Source organism: Zalophus californianus, chromosome 4 (assembly GCF_009762305.2).
Source record: "Zalophus californianus isolate mZalCal1 chromosome 4, mZalCal1.pri.v2, whole genome shotgun sequence".
Taxonomy (NCBI): Eukaryota; Metazoa; Chordata; class Mammalia; order Carnivora; family Otariidae; genus Zalophus; species Zalophus californianus.
In genome coordinates, this window is record NC_045598.1 from 127,846,819 (window position 1) to 127,864,867 (window position 18,049).

At 38.1% G+C, this 18,049-nt stretch overlaps 1 protein-coding gene across 1 annotated transcript in view; it reads left to right on the forward strand.

The window, feature by feature from the left end:
• PREX2 (phosphatidylinositol-3,4,5-trisphosphate dependent Rac exchange factor 2) overlaps positions 1-18,049 on the forward strand; it is a 296,111-nt gene that overhangs the window by 159,889 nt on the left and 118,173 nt on the right. Inside the window, 6 exon segments of the mRNA XM_035727132.1 lie at positions 1,628-1,745; positions 2,309-2,311; positions 3,765-3,946; positions 5,911-6,072; positions 16,290-16,509; positions 17,063-17,270. Of these exon segments, the coding sequence (XP_035583025.1) occupies positions 1,628-1,745; positions 2,309-2,311; positions 3,765-3,946; positions 5,911-6,072; positions 16,290-16,509; positions 17,063-17,270 (893 nt within the window).

Below are 18,049 nucleotides of genomic sequence, written 5' to 3' on the forward strand. Positions count from 1 at the left end.
TGCTCCGCGGCTCTGTCACTTGCCAGAAGCGGCCGACAGAGGCCCCCTCCCCCGCCATCTATCCTCCCAAATATCGCCTCGGATTCACTTCTCCACACGTCCTGCCTTCCAGTAAGTGGTCGCTTCTCTGTTCAGAGAGTTGTTGCTACTCTCTTTTTTGATCTCCTGTTGAGTTTGTAGGTGTTCAGAATGGTTTGATCCCTATTCAGCTGAATTCGTGAGACCAGACGAAATTCAGGTCTCCTACTCCTCTGCCATCTTGCTCCGCCCCTCTAAATAAATAGATCCTTTTTTAAAAATGTAAATTCTTTTAGTCAACATATAGTACATATTAGTCTCAGATGTAGTGTTCAACAATTTATGAGTTACATATAACTCCCAAATAAAAAAATATCTTTTTTTTAAAAAAAGAAAAGGAATAAATAGAAAAATTCACCAGTGAGTAACCAGCTTCATCATGTATCCATTGCCACAAAACAGACTGTCCGAAAACTTAGTGGCTTAAAACAACAGTGATTGATTATTTCCCTTGATTTTTGTGGATCGATCGAGTGTTGATTCCTGTGAAGGCACTGATGTGGCGAATTTGTTCTGGGAACACCTGGGCTCTGCAACTCCCCTCCTCGTGTTCTCTCGCTCCCAAGCTCCTCCACATGGCCTCCTTTTCCAGTCTAGTGGATTGTCTTTCCTGCACGGTATCTGCATTTGAAGAGGGGATAAAACCATCAACTCTATTTATATCATGCTTCCTAATATCCCTTTGGGAAAATCAGATCCCATGACCAAGCTTTGGGTCAGTGTGGGAAGGAGCTACACAGAGGTGTGGGTACCGGAGCATGTGGTTCATTAGGGGTCACAACAGGTTACCAAGGTGTATTTGAATGATCAAATGTTAACTAGCATTTGGATAGCAATATAATAATGAAACACAATTGTGAAGTTAATACAAGAGAAAAATGGATAATGTAAATTATATCACACTTCAGTAGTGCAATTCAGTTTATCATCTGACCTAGGAAAGGTATAAACTTAAAGTAAGTAATGCAGACCTGAAAGCAATTACTTGGTGGCCGCTTCTTCTTTCTCATTTATTTAGATAAGGCTGCAACTGCTTATTTTAATTAAAATATAGGATGATTTATGATATGGAAGGATTAAAAAATAGTTACATCACTTGGGAACCCAATGAAATGAAAGATGTTCTTCCAATTTTCTTATTGGTTTATTTCAAAAAAGCATTAACTATATTAAATATATGTGTCAGGAGAGCATTTAAGTGGTTTATAGAGTGATAGATGATTGATTCTTCAGAAAACTGTCCATCTGGCATTTAAGATATACTTGAGGCATTTAAGTATGACACTTGAGAAATACAGCCTATTTAAAAACATCTTTGGAAGATAAAATTTCAAGCCTAAAAAAAATCAATTTGCTAAATAATATAATTGCCATTGACTTTTTACTAGTTTCTGATGTTGATTTTCTTTCTCTTTCAAATTTTATTATCTTTAAATAAACTAGAAGAATAAATAGGATTGTCAACTCTCCCAAAGCAGGTTTGTGAAATGGATATGCCTTTTTAGAACCACTAATACCTCTGAGGTTTATTTCCCCCTCCTAATTCCAGCAAGATTCCATACAATGGGTTTATAATAGCATTGAAAGCGCTCAAGAAGACCTTCAAAAGTCTAACTCCAAGCCTCCTGGAGAGGAAGTAGGGGATGCTTTTGACTGCAAAGTAGAAGGTGGGTTCCTTCTTTTTCTCCTCATTTGCTTATAGTAGTATTCTTTTTCAATGTGCTTGTGTCTAGTCCCTATTTTTGAAAATCTTGTATATTCAAGCCACTTTCTTAAATCATTATCACCAAATAGATGTTATGTAAATACATAAGTAATAATAGCTAGCCACTAACACGTCATAGCTACTATACTTTGTTAGGCACTTTAGGTGTTTTACATGGGTTATCTCATAAAGTCATCAAAAAAGGAAATCTCTCAACAGTGTTACTTACTGTCATCATCCTTATTTTATGGAAGAAGAAATTGAAGTTTATTAGCTTAAGGGATTTCCCAAGCCAGTAAATTGTAGAATGCAGGTTCAAACCCAAGTAACAATGTGCTTCCTTGTTTTGAGTTTAAACGTTGTGTAGACCTTCCTAATCCCGTGTGGTTCACAGACCAGCAGCTACAATATCACCTGGAAGGATGCAGAATCTCAGCCCTACCCCAGACCTACTGAAACAGAATCTCCACTTTAACAAGATCTGATCTGTATGTGCACTAAAATTTGAAGCCTGAGTTTAGAAAGAAAGTCTGTAGTCCCTTTGAAAATATTTTCTTGATTCAAGTAACTTTTACTGTATTCTAACATTAATTATAATGAAAGAGACAAACTAGTAATGTAGAAATGAGAGAAAGACCAATATCTATTGATAAGGACTCAGACCATTTCTGTTTTCTCAGTGAAGTAACCAGCAGATTGCTGGATTCAGTGGCTTCTTCACCAAAGGTAAAGGGACGGAAGCAATTAAAGTTATGTTTGCATTTGACAAATACCTTGAATTATTGTTTCAACACTTTTTCACAGAAGTCCTTGAACCCTCTCTTACCTTTTTTCTGTTATCTTTCCATTTACATTATTAGTGGATAACTCTGGACATTTTTATTGTACAATTAGGTTCTTCCAGCCCGCCCAGTTACATAATCCCCTATACACACTTATCATAAGAGGGGGGAGCACTCAGCAAAAGCTCTGTTCCCCCCACTCCTGGAAGGCCCCTGGGTAAGAGCCACTAAGATCATGGACGATATTAGAAATATTTCAACCACATTGGAGCACCAAGGTTGTTATGACATACCGACTTTCTTAATTATTTAAACTAGGACAAATCTCAGGACCTTATCGTGAGGCCTTTATTCCTCATTTAGAGTTAGCTTTTTTTTGCTCATCATCATTAGTGCCACAGTGAAAGGGTTGATGAGATGCTCTGATAATTTATTTCTAGCTATTCTGGGACTCAGTTATTTTAAGATAAACCATTACTCTGCTTTTGCCTATTTTATATTTACTATTTCTGCCATTCTAGGACTTAATTGTTTTTAGTTAACTAATATTCTATTTTTGCTAATTTAATATTTGCTGTTAGGTTTCTCAGGAGCTTTCCTGCTTGAGATCTTAGGTGTTTTTATGCCAGCTGACTAATTGTAGGCCAAAAACCGATAGGAAGACAGTCTAGATGAAAATGTTATTGTAGCGAACAATGACAAATTTTCTCAATGAGCTATCTGCAGAAGATGTTTGGTAAAATTCATGTATCCTGTCTGCTGGAAAAAAATGATTATTGCACCTCCTTTCTGCTTCTTCAGAATGGTTTTATATGTTTTTTTCTGCTTTGAACAAATTTCATTCGATGTTTGAGGCAGTTTTAGGAGCCCTGACTTTAAGTCATGCGTGCTTCTAATAAAAAATGTAAAATTGTATGTATAATGTTTATAGTGGTATAAATAGGCATACATATGGTCCATAGACCAAAATGGATGTGCAAAGACTAGTCATGTTAGAGTGGTGAGATTTGGATCACTCCAACATGTTTTTTTTTTTGTTTTTTTTTAAGTGTTCTTGTTTTTAAAAATGTTAACGAGACTGTCGGATTTAGCCATCCTTTCAAGAAATCTTTAAAAATTATTCAGAGAGACTCAAATTCTTTGAAGAGACTAACGAACCCTTCCTGAATTGTTGAATTAAAATTGTCTCTGTTCCAGAGGTGATGACAAGTTTAACACCATGGCCATCATTGACGGGAAGAAGGAGCACGTGAGTCTAACCGTGGATAACGTGCACCTGGAATACGGTGTCGTGTATGAGTATGACAGCACAGCTGGGATGAAGTGCAACGTGGTGGAGAAGATGATCGAGCCCAAAGGCTTCTTCAGCCTCACTGCCAAGGTATGCGTGATCCTGGCAAAACAAGGGACTTTGTTCTAATTAAAGTCACTGACACCCTCCCCCACCTCTGCTTTAAAAAATGTAAATAGCTGTCAGCTCATTCAACGTTCTTTTCTTTTTTCTCCCCCCATTACTCGGTATGCATACAACCTTTCTTTTTATTGATCTCTTTTGGAGCACAGTGTGAAGTTAGACGGGACTCTTGCCCAGGCAAATGTTAGTTGATTTGGCAAAGGCTTCTCTGCATTTAGTTAAGTTTGCTACATCTGTTGATTCAGTGTCATGAATACCTTTCAGATGGTTTTTGTGACAGGTGGTGCTTTTTTAAATGTGGATAATCCTCTGAAAAGTATTTGAAGCCATGAAATGTATTATAAGAAACTTCAAATTCTGCAAGTCTCATGTTTATTTCATAAAATTTCACAAAGCTTAGAGATCCATTTATGAATAGACCCTCAGACATTTATGTAATTCGTAGTTGGGAAGGATATCATCCTTAGTCTTTAGATTAAACCAAGATAGAGAGGGAGGAAGGGAGTTTTCATCAAATGGATAAAATGTAGTTAAGTGAGAGGTGACTCTTGCTTTTTATGATCCTTCCAGTAGGTAAATCAGTAAAACTCCTGTTGGACCCTCCCCAGGTCTGAGCTCTAGTTATTTCTCATGCTTTTCTCTCACCCGGTGAGGATTCAGGTATTACAAGTAAGAAATATGACATATAGCTTCACTACTTTTATTTTTTCATGTTAACCCTTGTTTTATATATGAGTGGTTGAGATAGATTATGCACTATTTCAAAAATTATTTTATGTTTTTGTTTTATATTCTGAAAGTCAACCTCAAAAAAAATTCCATTATTCTATGTATCTTTTGATATAGAATCTGTATTTTCAAAACGCAACCCCTTATTATTACTAAGGCAATCCATGTAGGAGTTTGGAACCATTTTATTAGCATTTTATCTCCTTTTCTAGCTATTTCAAATTTGCAAAGTTACATGGATTATTTTATATATATGAACTGTATAAATCCTGCAAATATTTCCATTCTACACATGAAGAAAAGAAAATCAAAGAAATTAAGAAATTTAACCAAGATCACACAGCTAATGATAAAGTGAGCTCTACTATCTAGAGTAGTGATTAAACAAAAAGCTCACACTTTATATTCTGTAAGTCAGGGAAGTAGAGGTGGTGAGGGAGCTCAAATAAACAGCATCTATACATTGTATCCCTCATCCAGTAGTATAAAAATGTCATGTAAGGGTGTTACCAATCCTTGCAATCTTTGAACAATCAGCAATATGACACATAATTAATTCAACTCATTGGAAATTCTCAGTGATCAATAGTGTGTATACACATAAACACACACAAGTGCTGTCTTACAATTGATTCAAATAGCCAAAAGGATTTATTAATTGAATACATCATATGGATACTTTTATCTGATGCTTTATCAGATGGAGCTCAGACACTGCAACTATCATTGATTTTACTTTAGCAAGAGAATTTCTTATTTATTCATTTCATCAACAAACATTTGTTACATGCATTCTCTGTACTGGCCTCTCAGTAGAAAGTAAGGATGCCATTCTGTTGGCTTTCCTTAGTTTTTGTTGTTCTACTACCAAATTGGGGGAAAAAAATGTTCTGAGTAACTCTGACTAAAATATAGGCAATGTGTTACCACATCAGAGCATACTGATTTATCCAGCAGGGAGTCTTTGAAGTCCACTCACTTCCCTCAGGCAACCTTTTATAGTTGGCAGAAGGCAAGACATGAGAGGCCAAACACACAAGCCCATCACTTCACTCCAAGGGTTTTACCGAACATAGAAATCCCAAGCAGCTCAGGGAAGTGTGCTGGGTAGAGTCAGCCTGTGTTCTAGAATTGTGAAAATTTTACTTGGCTAATTTTGAAGGTTTTCTTTTCTTGTTCTCTGTGTGTGTGTGTTTCTACAGATTCTTGAAGCCTTGGCTAAAAGTGATGATCATTTTGTACAAAACTGCACCAGCCTTAACTCTTTAAATGAAGTGATTCCTACTGACCTTCAAAGTAAATTCAGTGCCATTTGCAGTGAAAAAATTGAGCGCATATGTCAGAGAATATCCAGTTATAAAAAGGTAAAAGTTTTATGTATATATTTCCCATGTAATTATTATTTAAATTATTTAAATGTCCAATTTAATTCAATTCTTGATACTTTCATTACTTATTTATATACCAGTTTATTGAAATAATAACATTTATATAACATTTTAGAGTTTTTTTAAATGCCTTTACAGCCATTAACCTTATTTGATCTTTATAAACCTGAAAGCTAGTTCATTATTCCACATTTTCCACATATAATAACTGAGGCCCAAAGAATTAAATTACTAGCAAAAGATAGAGTTGTGTTGTAAATCCAGGCCACCTAATTATGAGTCAATAGTTATTTTCCTTTTCTCTCAACAGAGGGAATAGAACTCTCAATCAGAAAGTACGTGGAACACAGTCTGTCTGAAATTGATTGATTAGTACATTTATGTGACATATTTATTGAGCACATTTTATATGCCAAACACTGTTCTTGGTGCTAAGAATATGGCAGCAAAGGAGAAAAGATCTTTCCTCTCAGGGTACTTATTTGAGTGGGGGAAGCAGCAAAGAAGTAAATAAATCTTTACAGAGGCCCCAAAGCAAAAAAAAAAAAAAAAAAGCCAGGGTGGAGGTGGGGGGGGGGGGGGTGTGGCTAGTCATAAGGTTGGAGGCTTAGGCAAGGACCAGTGTTAAGAGCTGTGGAAGCTTTTTACCTTTTGGAACATGGGAAGGAGTTTGGATTTTCTTCTCACATCAATGAGAAGCAATTGGAAGCTTTTAAACCAGGGGGATGACTTCATCTAATTTCGGTTTTTAAAAGAAAAAGAAAATCCATTCCTCTATAGGAATGGATTGCAAGGGGCAAGAATGGAGACATAGAGATGAGGAAGAAATTGTTGCAATAGTCCCAGTGAGTGATGATGGTAGCTTGGCCTATGGTGAAGAGGAGGGAGACAGAGAAAATTAAATGGATTTGAAGATATTATTTAGAAGTAGAATTAATAGAAATTGATCTCCAATAAATATCCTATAGTAAGTTTTTTTTTCTATTTATATCAACAGGAGACTAGCTAATTAAATTATTTCCCTCAAAATGAGGTTGGTTGTTTACAACTTGGTACAGCCATTCTAGGAAACATTATTTATCTCAGTTTTTATGAATGTGAGTTAAGTGTGTATGTTTTATGCTCCTGATATATTATGTAAAAATAAGCCCGCATATGTCCAGATATGGCTATAGGAGAATAGGGAAATGCAAGAATGAATACTTCAACATTGATTACCTCAGGTAGAATACAGACAAGGGGGAAGAAGGGATCACCATGTTTTTCTTTAAGACTTCCTAAAATGTTTAGCTTGTGAAGTTGAATATGTATTGCTGTTTTAATTTTTTGTAAGTCCATTCACATGAAGAAAAATGATACTCAAGATCACTGCTTAATTGTCACATCTGTTAATCCTCCCTCCATTATTGCTGAGGTCAGGTCACCTATTTGAGTTTGGGAAAGATGCCATGTGTATGCCTTGTTGAAGCTGAGGACAGAAGATTCTCTTTTTTACTTCTCCCTTCTGTGTAAGATAGGACAGTGCTTTGAAGTAAAATTTAAAAGGTCTAAACAAATGCAAATTAGTATTCCCCTTTGAGCACATTTTGAAAAGAGAATCATTCTACTTCAGAAATGAATTTGTATGAAGTGTGATAGGGGTTTGGGCAGATTCTAGTTGTCAAACTTGTCAGTGTGTGGGGGTCATTTCTCTTTCTCTTTCCATTCATGCAAACAGCAAAAGCAGTAGAAAAAACTTAAAGAAATATACATGAACAAAAGTAAACTATATAAGTAAAAACAAAACATTAGGATGAGGGTATATTAGGTAGGGTATTGATTCAGCTGCTTGTAAGAAGGACCAAGATAACACAGGCTTAGAATTGAAAGCTTATTTTCACTCACATGAAAGTTCAACTGGACTGGAGTCCATTGGGGTGGGGCTTGATAATATTCTAGGGATCCTTCTCAATTTTTGCTGTCTTCCCTAAGACATTGTCCTTTCCACAAGGTCAAAGTTGGCTCATCAGCACCATGTCTAAGTTATAGTCCCTCAGAAGAGAAAAGAGGAAGGAAAGAGTAGAGTTTCCTGCTGAGGGCATGACCCGGAAATTGTACGCAGCACTCCTGTTCATATCCAATTAGTCATTTAGTGAAAGCAGGCTGAGAAATGTTGTCTCAAACTGGGCATCCATGTGCCCCACTAAAACTCAGAGAATTTTATTAATAAAAGGAAGAAAGAGAGAATGGATATTAGTGGAAAATTAACAGGTACATTTATAGGTAAAGTTATATTATAGTGATGGTACAGACAAGCAGGGGAAAAGGGTCATATGGTCAGCAAGTCCTAAGACTCTAGTTAGTTGCTAAAGTGGAATGTTATATTTGACCTTCAGCATCCTGATAACCAAAATAAAAAAAGAAACATAGTCTTTTACATATTTATCAGCATCCCTGTGATTTATACATGTTTCTTAAGAGAAGCAAAGCTTTTCTTAGACTTGAGTTCCAAAAGAAATCTCTCACACTGAATTTCAAAGAGGCGGCACCAGGAAACGTCAGGGCAGTGCCCGTAAACATGTCCCTGAAAAAGAAATAGCAATTTGTTTTATGTGACAGACATTTTTAATACATTCTTCAATGAAAGCCAGTGGTATGGGTCAAAAACTCAACTTCGCAGAAACAAATTTGTTGCAGGATGGGGCGGGAAGAATAGGGAAATATTTACTAAATGTGTACCTATTATGTTGTCCATAATTACTTGAGGATGGCTGCCCTCGCACACTTACGATCTGCATCGTAAGAAAGGTCAAAATACATGAAGTAACTAATAATAATACTGACTACTTAACCTGCTAGGCGGTACCACCATGACAAGTTGACTGTGTTGGCACCACATACCCTGCTCAAGATGATGGCGCTCCCTGGAGTTATGTTGCACACAACAGTTTACAGCAGTCTCCAACAGGGTCAGGCATTGCAGAGATATTTTACAGTTTTCATATGCTGTATAATTTTATCAACACAGTGACATGAGACATCATCTATTTCATTGTTGAAGTGATGGAAACTCAGAGTGGTCAAGTAACTTGCCCAAAGGCACGCAGCTGGGCACAGCTGTGGAATTTGGACCTTCTTCCCTTTTATTGTAAATCTGGTCTTCGTGTGCTTACCTGCATTTGACAGTATGCTATACAGCATATGTTTTGTTCAAATTCCACAGCTAAATTCCACTACACAGCTAAACAGTATGGGTCTGACTACGAGGGCAATAGCATTTCAGTAAAGGAGAAATCATTGTGGATGGAATAGTCAGCAATTGCTAGCTGCTGCAAGTTGGAAAAATTTGTCAGAGAGAAGAGAAGTAGAGATGGCATGCAAGTACAGAGAGAGCTCATAAGTGAAGAAAGAGAGATCTCATAAGTGAAGGCAAAGACGTAGAAATGAGACTGATTTTATTGATGAAGAATTGGCATATTGCCTAGCCTAGAAAGGAGGGTTCGAGTTGGATACCATTAAAAAGAAAACTGACAAAATCTGATTTTTCTAGTGTTTTTTAGAGTGACATAATAATCCGATTTGTTTGTGAAAAGTGCAAATCAGTGATGACTTGGTCTCATGTAGAAGCATTGGGCATGGAGAGAAAAGAATCAATTCAAGTGGTGCATAGGAGGTAGAATACATCCAGCTCTATGATGGATTGGTTATAGTGGATGAAGGTGTTATACCTTGGTTTTTTAACAAAAATACAGTTTGTGATAAACTGGAGAGTGTGTGTTGGGGGTAGGATTAGGATTAGAAGCAGATGGGATAGGGTTTTCCCCAAATGTTGGGGATTCTCAAAAACATCATCTTGGCAAGTAAATATCTTCCATATTCTCGGAAGTAACTAAGAGCCTAGAAAGCTTTTAAAACAGAGATGGACAGGCTAATGGGCAGTGGATTTTTAGATGATAAAAATAATATCACTGAATGTGGAAAGCTCTTTTATGTACATTATTGTTTGAGCCTTGAAACAGCTCTATGTACTGAATACTCCTACCATCTGCTTCTTTCGCAGGGAGATTAAGAATTTGCTTAAGGTCACTTAGCTGGCAAATAGCAGACTAGGTATTAGTTTATGGAATGCTGTCTCACTTACTTTTATGTTTAATTTTAGAAATAAAGAGAATCCTAGTCAACTAGGACTTAAGCACTTTGAAAGATATCCTTTTCAGCATCCCTTATTGACCATACACATATTTAGAATAACTGACTATCTTTCTCACTAGATAGAGAAACGAGGTTAGCAGGAAAGTATTTCAGGGATATTTCTTATTTGAACAAAATTCAGATAGCTAAGACAATAATAGCCTTACTATAGTTAGGTGAGGTTAGCTCCATTTGGGGATCAAATGCATGTCCACAGAAACTATAGCATTTGTGAATATACATTCTTAATTTCCGCAAATTTACTTTTAAACTATTATTAGTAACATATTTTTTCTTCCAGATGAAGGCTTCAAATACCCCTCTTTTTATAAAATAAAATGTATCCATAGAAACTAAAATCTCAAAGAGGCTGGCTTTCCTTTATTTTGACTCTAAAAGTTTTAGGTTTTAAAAATAGAAACAAGTTGATTTCTGCAGTTTCTATAGCCAGGCTGCTGCAATCATCATTGATTTTCTGGCCAGCTGTACAGGCCACAGATGTCTTTTAGCACATGTATGAGAGAAGTTCAGACCTTATACTGGAGACCTGAATGAATCCTAAGCAGGCATTTGATCTTCTCTGGGCAGGATGTGTGGGTGATCCAGACGTTCAACTATGCACTGTTTGGAGAAACATTCTTACCCTGAATTGTCCTTAGAACCGTTTTTAATTCTAGATTCAGTCTCTGTTGGAGAATAATTCCATAATTGGGCTCATTTTGTGTATTAGGGGTACTTCCTCCATATAAATATTTAATGAGCTTTCAAGAGATAGTTCCTATTTACACAAAAATAGTTCATGTAAGAATCCACAGTCTTACTTGAAACATTCCGAGTACCTTTAGTTATTAATGCCACATAATCCTCAGATTAATCTGTGGATCAGGAAAATTGGGGGTAAGATTTTTCTCCATGTCCCCCTTCCCTCAATACAGAATTTTTATAACTCCATGCCAGTGGGGTTTACACCTCAATGAAATGGGAGACTATCTGCAATATAGTCGCTTACCTTTGTATTAGTTTTCATTTTTAGTCAGGTGACTATAACTGGATATAAATGTGTTGTCATGGTTAATAATTTATGAATTAACTACCAGTAGAAGCTGCAGTAGAAACCTGCAGCTCCCTTTCTGAGAACCACTTATTCATGTCAATCTACAAATATGCTTTAATATCACCTAGATTAAAAAATATTTCCCTTGACCCCCCCCATATTTTTTCTCTGCCTATTGTTTCATTTCTTGAACTCTGTACTGAGAAGAGCTCCCTATGCTTGCTGTCTACACCTGCTGTCTCACTCCCCTTTCATTCTTAACACACTCAAAATGGGCTCAAGCCCCCTCCACATAACTGGAATGGCTCTTTTTAAGGTCAGACGACCTATATGTTGCCAAAACTCATTCACTGTCATCAACCTCTTCCTTGTTTTAGCGGCATCTATGCAGTCGACCTTGTACCTCTAGCAGTTTTCTACCTATGCCGGGTCTTGTCTTTTTCCTGGGTGGCTCAGTCACAGTGAGTGTCCCATCCTTTTTTCTTCTTTTTTCTCTGACCTCTTCATGCGACAGAGCTCAGCATGTGCTCCCTCCCCCTTTCTCCTTCTCCTCTCCGTCTCCTGGTGATCACATTCAATCTCCTGGCCCCTCTGACCTCGCCATTTGGGTGTAATAGATCTCTCAGACTTCATGTGTCCAAAATAAACTCCTGATCCCTGCCTTCCTTCCAGAGTTTGTCCTAGCTGCTGTCTTCTCTACCTCAGAATGAGACCCATCTTCCGCCTTGCTCAGTCTAGAAACCTTGCGTGCGTTCTTTACTCCTGGCTCTCACGTAGCATTCTCTGGGCTCCACCTTCACCACGTGCAGCCTTTCCTCACTGCTTCGATTACTGACAGCCTAAGATGAGCCAACGTCTTCTCTTCCACAAGTGGTCTTCTTGCTTCCGCCCTTGCCCACCGGCAGCCTATTCTGAGGGGCTGTGACTCTCAATCAAAGTAAGAGCTAAATCCTTCCAGAGGCCTCTGAGCTCCTAGATAATCTGTGCCTTCCCTCTACCCATGATCTCCCTACTCCTGTTTCCTCTCCCTTCCCTCTCTGTGTCTGCTCCAGTCACAGTGGTCTTCTTGATGTTCATGGAAACGTACCATCCTTGGGGCATTCGCACTGGATGTTCACTCTGCTGGGAAGGCTTCTGTTCCTGTGCCCACATTCCCAACTCTCCCTTCCTTCAAGATTTTGCTTAAATGCCAGTTTCGCAGTGAGGATTGCAATTGGCAATGCATTCTTCACCTCACCTCTGAAACTCCCAGCCCTCTTGCCCTGTTCCATTTTATTTTCCACTGCACTTACCATCTTCTAACATGATAGAATTGACTTATGTTTATTGTTTGCCTCTCCCCTCACTAGAATGTAACCTCCCAGAAGGCAGAAATCTGTGTCATTCACTGATGTTTCCTAACATGCCTAGAACAGTGCCTGGTTTAGAAAGCTCTCGATGTGTAATTGTTGGATGGATGAATAAAGGTGGAGTAAGTTTGGGCCGCACTACCCAAAATTGGTTTAAGGTGCTGTGCGTCCCAGCTTACCTTCCCCCCACCCTGTACATTTCTTTATCACAAAATTGCAATTTTCCTTTATGGAAAAGAGCTTTTCTTTGGTCTTTCTTTGTGAGTTTCTCCAGAGGAGATGAATGAACTCCATGTTCTCTTTGATGTTTCTAAGAAAGATTCCAGGTTCATGTTGGCAGGGCCATGTACTACTACTGGGTGGCCTGACCAGAGTGTCTTCTCATGTATGTACTACAGCCAATACAACAGCTTCACCTGCCTCATTTTAGTTTTGTGTTACAGAAAGATGGCACAATTATATATTAGGGCATGATGTCTAGGAGTACATTTTTTAAAAAAGATTTTATTTATTTATTTATTTGAGAGAGAGAGAGAGCACAAGCAGGGCAGGGGCAGAGGGAGAAGCGGACTCCCCACTGAGCAGGGAGACCAACTTGGTGCTTGATTCCCAGAACCCGGGATTCACGACCTGAGCAGAAGGCAGACACTTAACCAACTGAGCTACCCAGGCACCCCTAGGAGTACATTTTTGATCTTCAAAACGTATTCAGCACAGGGGCGCCTGGGTGGCTCAGTCGTTAGGTGTCTGCCTTCAGCTCAGGTCATGATCCCAGGGTCCTGGGATCGAGTCCCACATCGGGCTCCCTGCTCCGCGAGAAGCCTCCTTCTCCCTCTCCCACTCCCCCTGCTTGTGTTCCTGCTCTCGCTGTGTCTCTCTCTGTCAAATAAATAAATAAAATCTTTAAAAAAAAGTATTCAGCACATTTCCAGGACCCATGACTGTGGGGTCCCTCCTTCACCTCCACCTTTCCTAGGGACAGCCTAGGATGGAAGACAGCACTGCTTTCATAAGCCTCTTTCTTCTGCAAGAGAGACCTTTAGCAAAGAAATTTCCTCTCTGACACTCTTTGAAAGAGTTCAAGCACATTTAAGTATGGTTACACACCCCTTCAGAGTGTATGGGGAGAGGAAACATACTATGTTCGCAGGCATTTGTATCAAGGTACATGTTGGAAAGCTATAGGAAACTGGTCATGCCGGAAAGCGAATCTTCTCCCTTCTCAACCTGATCTCACTCTGGTAACACTTCATCCCATCACTCTGTCACTTCCTTCTTAGCACCTACCAAATTACTAATTATCTGGCTATTATATTTATTATGTAATTGTTATATATGCACACAGTTGTTCATATGTTTATATACATGCATTACATATACTTGTAATAATATAATTGTTATATATAAGAATATTTTATTGTTTTTACCTGTGTCCTCTACCAGACCATGAACTCTATGAGGGGCAAGGGCTGTATCTCCAACATTGAGTGCAGAGTCTGGAATAGATGGTTCTCTTTATATGTTTGAATAAATAGGTAAAAAGTTAAAGTGGATGGCTCAGCTATTAAGCATCTACCTTCAGCTCAGGTCATGATCTCAGGGACCTGGGATGGAGCCCCAGGTTGGGCTCCCTGCTCCGCAGGGAGTCTGCTTCTCTCTCTCTCCCTATGCTCCTCCCCGCGCTCATGCTTTCTCTTGCACTCTCTCTCAAATAAATAAATAAAAATCTTAAAAAAAAATAAAATGAAAGAAGGCAAAAGAAGTATACCTGCCTATTATGGTCAATGCTGTGCCACAGTAAAATTAATTTATGTGCCTTTATGTGTGCCATGGGGCCTTATCTGAGGTTTTTGTCCTGCAACTACAATGGAAAAGATCATCTGACTGCAAGTTTGTATCAGGGCTTAAATTCTAGGTCTTTCCCAGATAAGTCTTCAGGTCACAGTTTCTTTATTAGTAAAATGAGGGCATAGACCGGGAATTCTCTAAATTACTTCCACTCTTTTAGTGTTTAGCATATTTTCATTATATATTATTATAAAACTTGTTAGTAATTTTGTTGACAATTTCCTGCATTTCAGCCCACTCTCATTTTGATTCCTACTGTGTGCTTGTACTTTGCTGATCTGCGTAGCTTCAGACATGTGATTTGAAGGCCCAGTTTCATATACAGATAAAATATTTCATATTCTAATGGTGAGCTTATATTTATAACGTGATTTTTTATATCACATCTTTATTTTTTACTTTAATGTAGAAAAGTTACACAGTAACCAGTGTTAGTCTTAATTTTTAATCTTTCAGTGCCCAAATTACTACTCTACTAGTAGAATAAATAAATAGGATCTGCTTATAGTTTTCAAGCAAGAAGAGAGCACAGAGATCATTTCATCCATATTCCTTATTTTACTAAGAATGGTAAAAAGACAGTGACTTGCCTGGCATCACATCAGTTATAACTAAACTAAACGTAACTAAAACACACGTAGCTGGTGGCTCTCAGTCCTTTGCTTCTGAAACTACAATCTAGTTCAGCTCTATGAGATGGCTGTTTATGGTGCACAAGACAGACATAGGTATTACTCTCATGGAATTTACCATCCACTGAGATAGAGATAAGAAAATTATTCATAATTATAAGGAGGGTTACAATGTGCTGTAATCTAGCACATAGCCAAGGAAATTGAACCTAGATGAAGGCTCAGGGTAGGCCTAATGATGATTTCATAGAAGTTGAAAACGCAAAGGAGTAAGTGTGGCAATGAGGGAAGAAGAACATTCTAAGGCACACCAAACAGCCCATATGAAGACCTAGAATGAGTAGATGGTATGTGAAAGGAACCGAGTGAAGGCAAGAAGGAGCCCGAGGGGCAGGGGGAGGAGAGCTCAAGATAATAACCTAGGTGCAGATCAGACTTTGGGTGCCCATATAGACATGGCACGGATTAGCTGGATTTGGATTGTAAGGTTCTAAGTAGTAGAGTGGCCATTCTTGGAAGTTGTGCAAATTCCTTGAGTATCAGTTTATTTCCAATGGCATAAAAGCAGAGTCCACACCAGTCTTCACGCTGATCCTGACCCAATTGCTCAGCAGTGATTTTCAGGAGGCATGGGAGGTGCAGTTGGTTCTGCCTGTTGTCCTGCCCTTCTGGGTCAGCACCACCATTGCCTTGCTGTCTAACCTGTTCACAGACTCATGTTTGGACTGGCTTTCTGACAGTGTTTGGAATAGTCCCCTCTTGACCTGGCAGCTCCCCACTTCTGCCACTTTGCCTCACTTGAAATGTTGTGATCCCATCTCAGTATCCGAGGATGCCAGTTTGACTCTCAGCTGCTAGCAGCCTGTGGATTTGAGTCCCAGTAATGGTATTGGTCACTTAAATGTATGTCTTTTAGCATCTAACCTGTAATCAGAGCTTCAAAAGAATTGTAAGCATTTGCTGCCTATATTGCTTTTCTTTATTAAGAATGGGTGGCTTTTAAAATAATGACTGAATTTCTAACGACTTATAATTTAGTTATAAATTGACATGATTTAATTTTTTAACATTTTGCTATGGGTAGTGGAAGTGATGAACACTGTGTGTTCAGCTGCTCTTTATTTCTTCTTTAATTTACAGTTTTCACGTGTACTGAAGAATAGAGCCTGGCCCACCTTTAAACAGGCCAAATCTAAAATCTCCCCACTACACAGCAGTGATTTCTGCCCTACCAACTGCCATGTCAACATAATGGAAGTTTCCTATCCCAAAACATCCACCTCCCTGGGGAGTGCCTTTGGTGTTCAGCTGGATAGTAGGAAGCACAATTCTCATGATAAAGAAAATAAATCTGAGCAAGGTATGTTAGCTTTTGAAACTTTCTCAAATCACAAAAAGTAATTTAGGCAATTACTAACTATTCCAGCGTCCCTGAAATAGAATCAATTCCTGGTGTGTAAACAAATCTGAATTTTAGAAAGACAGAATTCCTATCTATACTCATTTGGATAATTATACATAAATGTTTATAGAATAAAAAAGGAGTTATGCATTTTTATTTATTTTTATTTTTCCTCTAAGAAGAACGATTGTTCTTGCTTTCCTTACATGTATGACAGGCACAGCTTATCCTGCTGTGAAAACCACTAGTCTGAAATGGCCCTATAAGTATAAGAAAAATACAGGAGGAGCAGCTTCCGGGATGCATGGTGCCATTCCACACCATCATAGTAGAGCATGAGATTGAAGGGTATTTTAGTCGCAACTCCCAAAGCTTTAATTCCTGAATTAAATTCAGCATTGGATTGGCATTTTATTTTATGTAAGCCCGAGTGTCTAGAATGAATTGCACTAGATCATTACTGTAAGTTAAAGGTCATAAATATTATTCTGGAATGATTTTAACTCCTCAGGGAAACTGAGCCCTATGGTGTACATTCAGCACACAATCACGACCATGGCGGCCCCTTCAGGTCTGTCTCTGGGACAGCAGGATCGGCATGGGCTCAGGTACTTGTTAAAAGAAGAAGACCTAGAAACTCAAGATATTTATCAGAAACTCTTGGGCAAACTTCAGACTGCCCTGAAAGAGGTGGAGATGTGTGTTTGTCAAATTGATGAGTAAGTATTTTATTTACTCTACTTCTAAATGTGCCTAATAAAATAGCTATAGAAAATGTGACTTTTGAACATCCATCAGTCTCTCTTTCGTTTTTAGAAATGTAAGATTGTGTGTGTGTGAATCATATAGGTCCTCTTTATTCTAACACCTTAAAAGTGATATAACATGGCAAATATGTACATGTATATTTTAAGGAAGCACTTAATATCAGGGAAGAGAGTGACAAAATTCTGTCTTATAGAAAACACTAAGTCTCAATGTGAAAATATTAAACTGAAAAATATGATTGAAAGAGGACCAACTAGGTACACAGATTTCCTGGTATCCTTGATAGAGCAGAACACAGTAATGTATATAGGCACTCAGTAGATGCATATGAAAAATATAAAATATAGCAAATCTTTAACATACTTATTAAATGAGTAAATGCAAAATTATGTTTCACTATGACCAATGACCAATGAATGACCTTTTTTTTTTTTCTTCTTCTGATTGAATTAATGGTTTACTAAGCAATAACCCAAATAGCCGTGCCGGTCATATGGAAATTTTTATCAAGAACGGAGAAGAGGAGGAAGTTAATTAAAACTTTTCCAAAGAGGTTAACTCTGATTCTTATTTAAAAATTTGATGGTTGGACAATTGCCTCAACTCGGTGGGATGATCTGCCACATCATGGTGTGTGGTTATGTGTCACAGCTAGTCAAGGCAAATCTGTATAAAGAGCAAGGGCTTTGGGATAGCTTGGTCTCTCATGTATTAAACAGGATGAAGAATA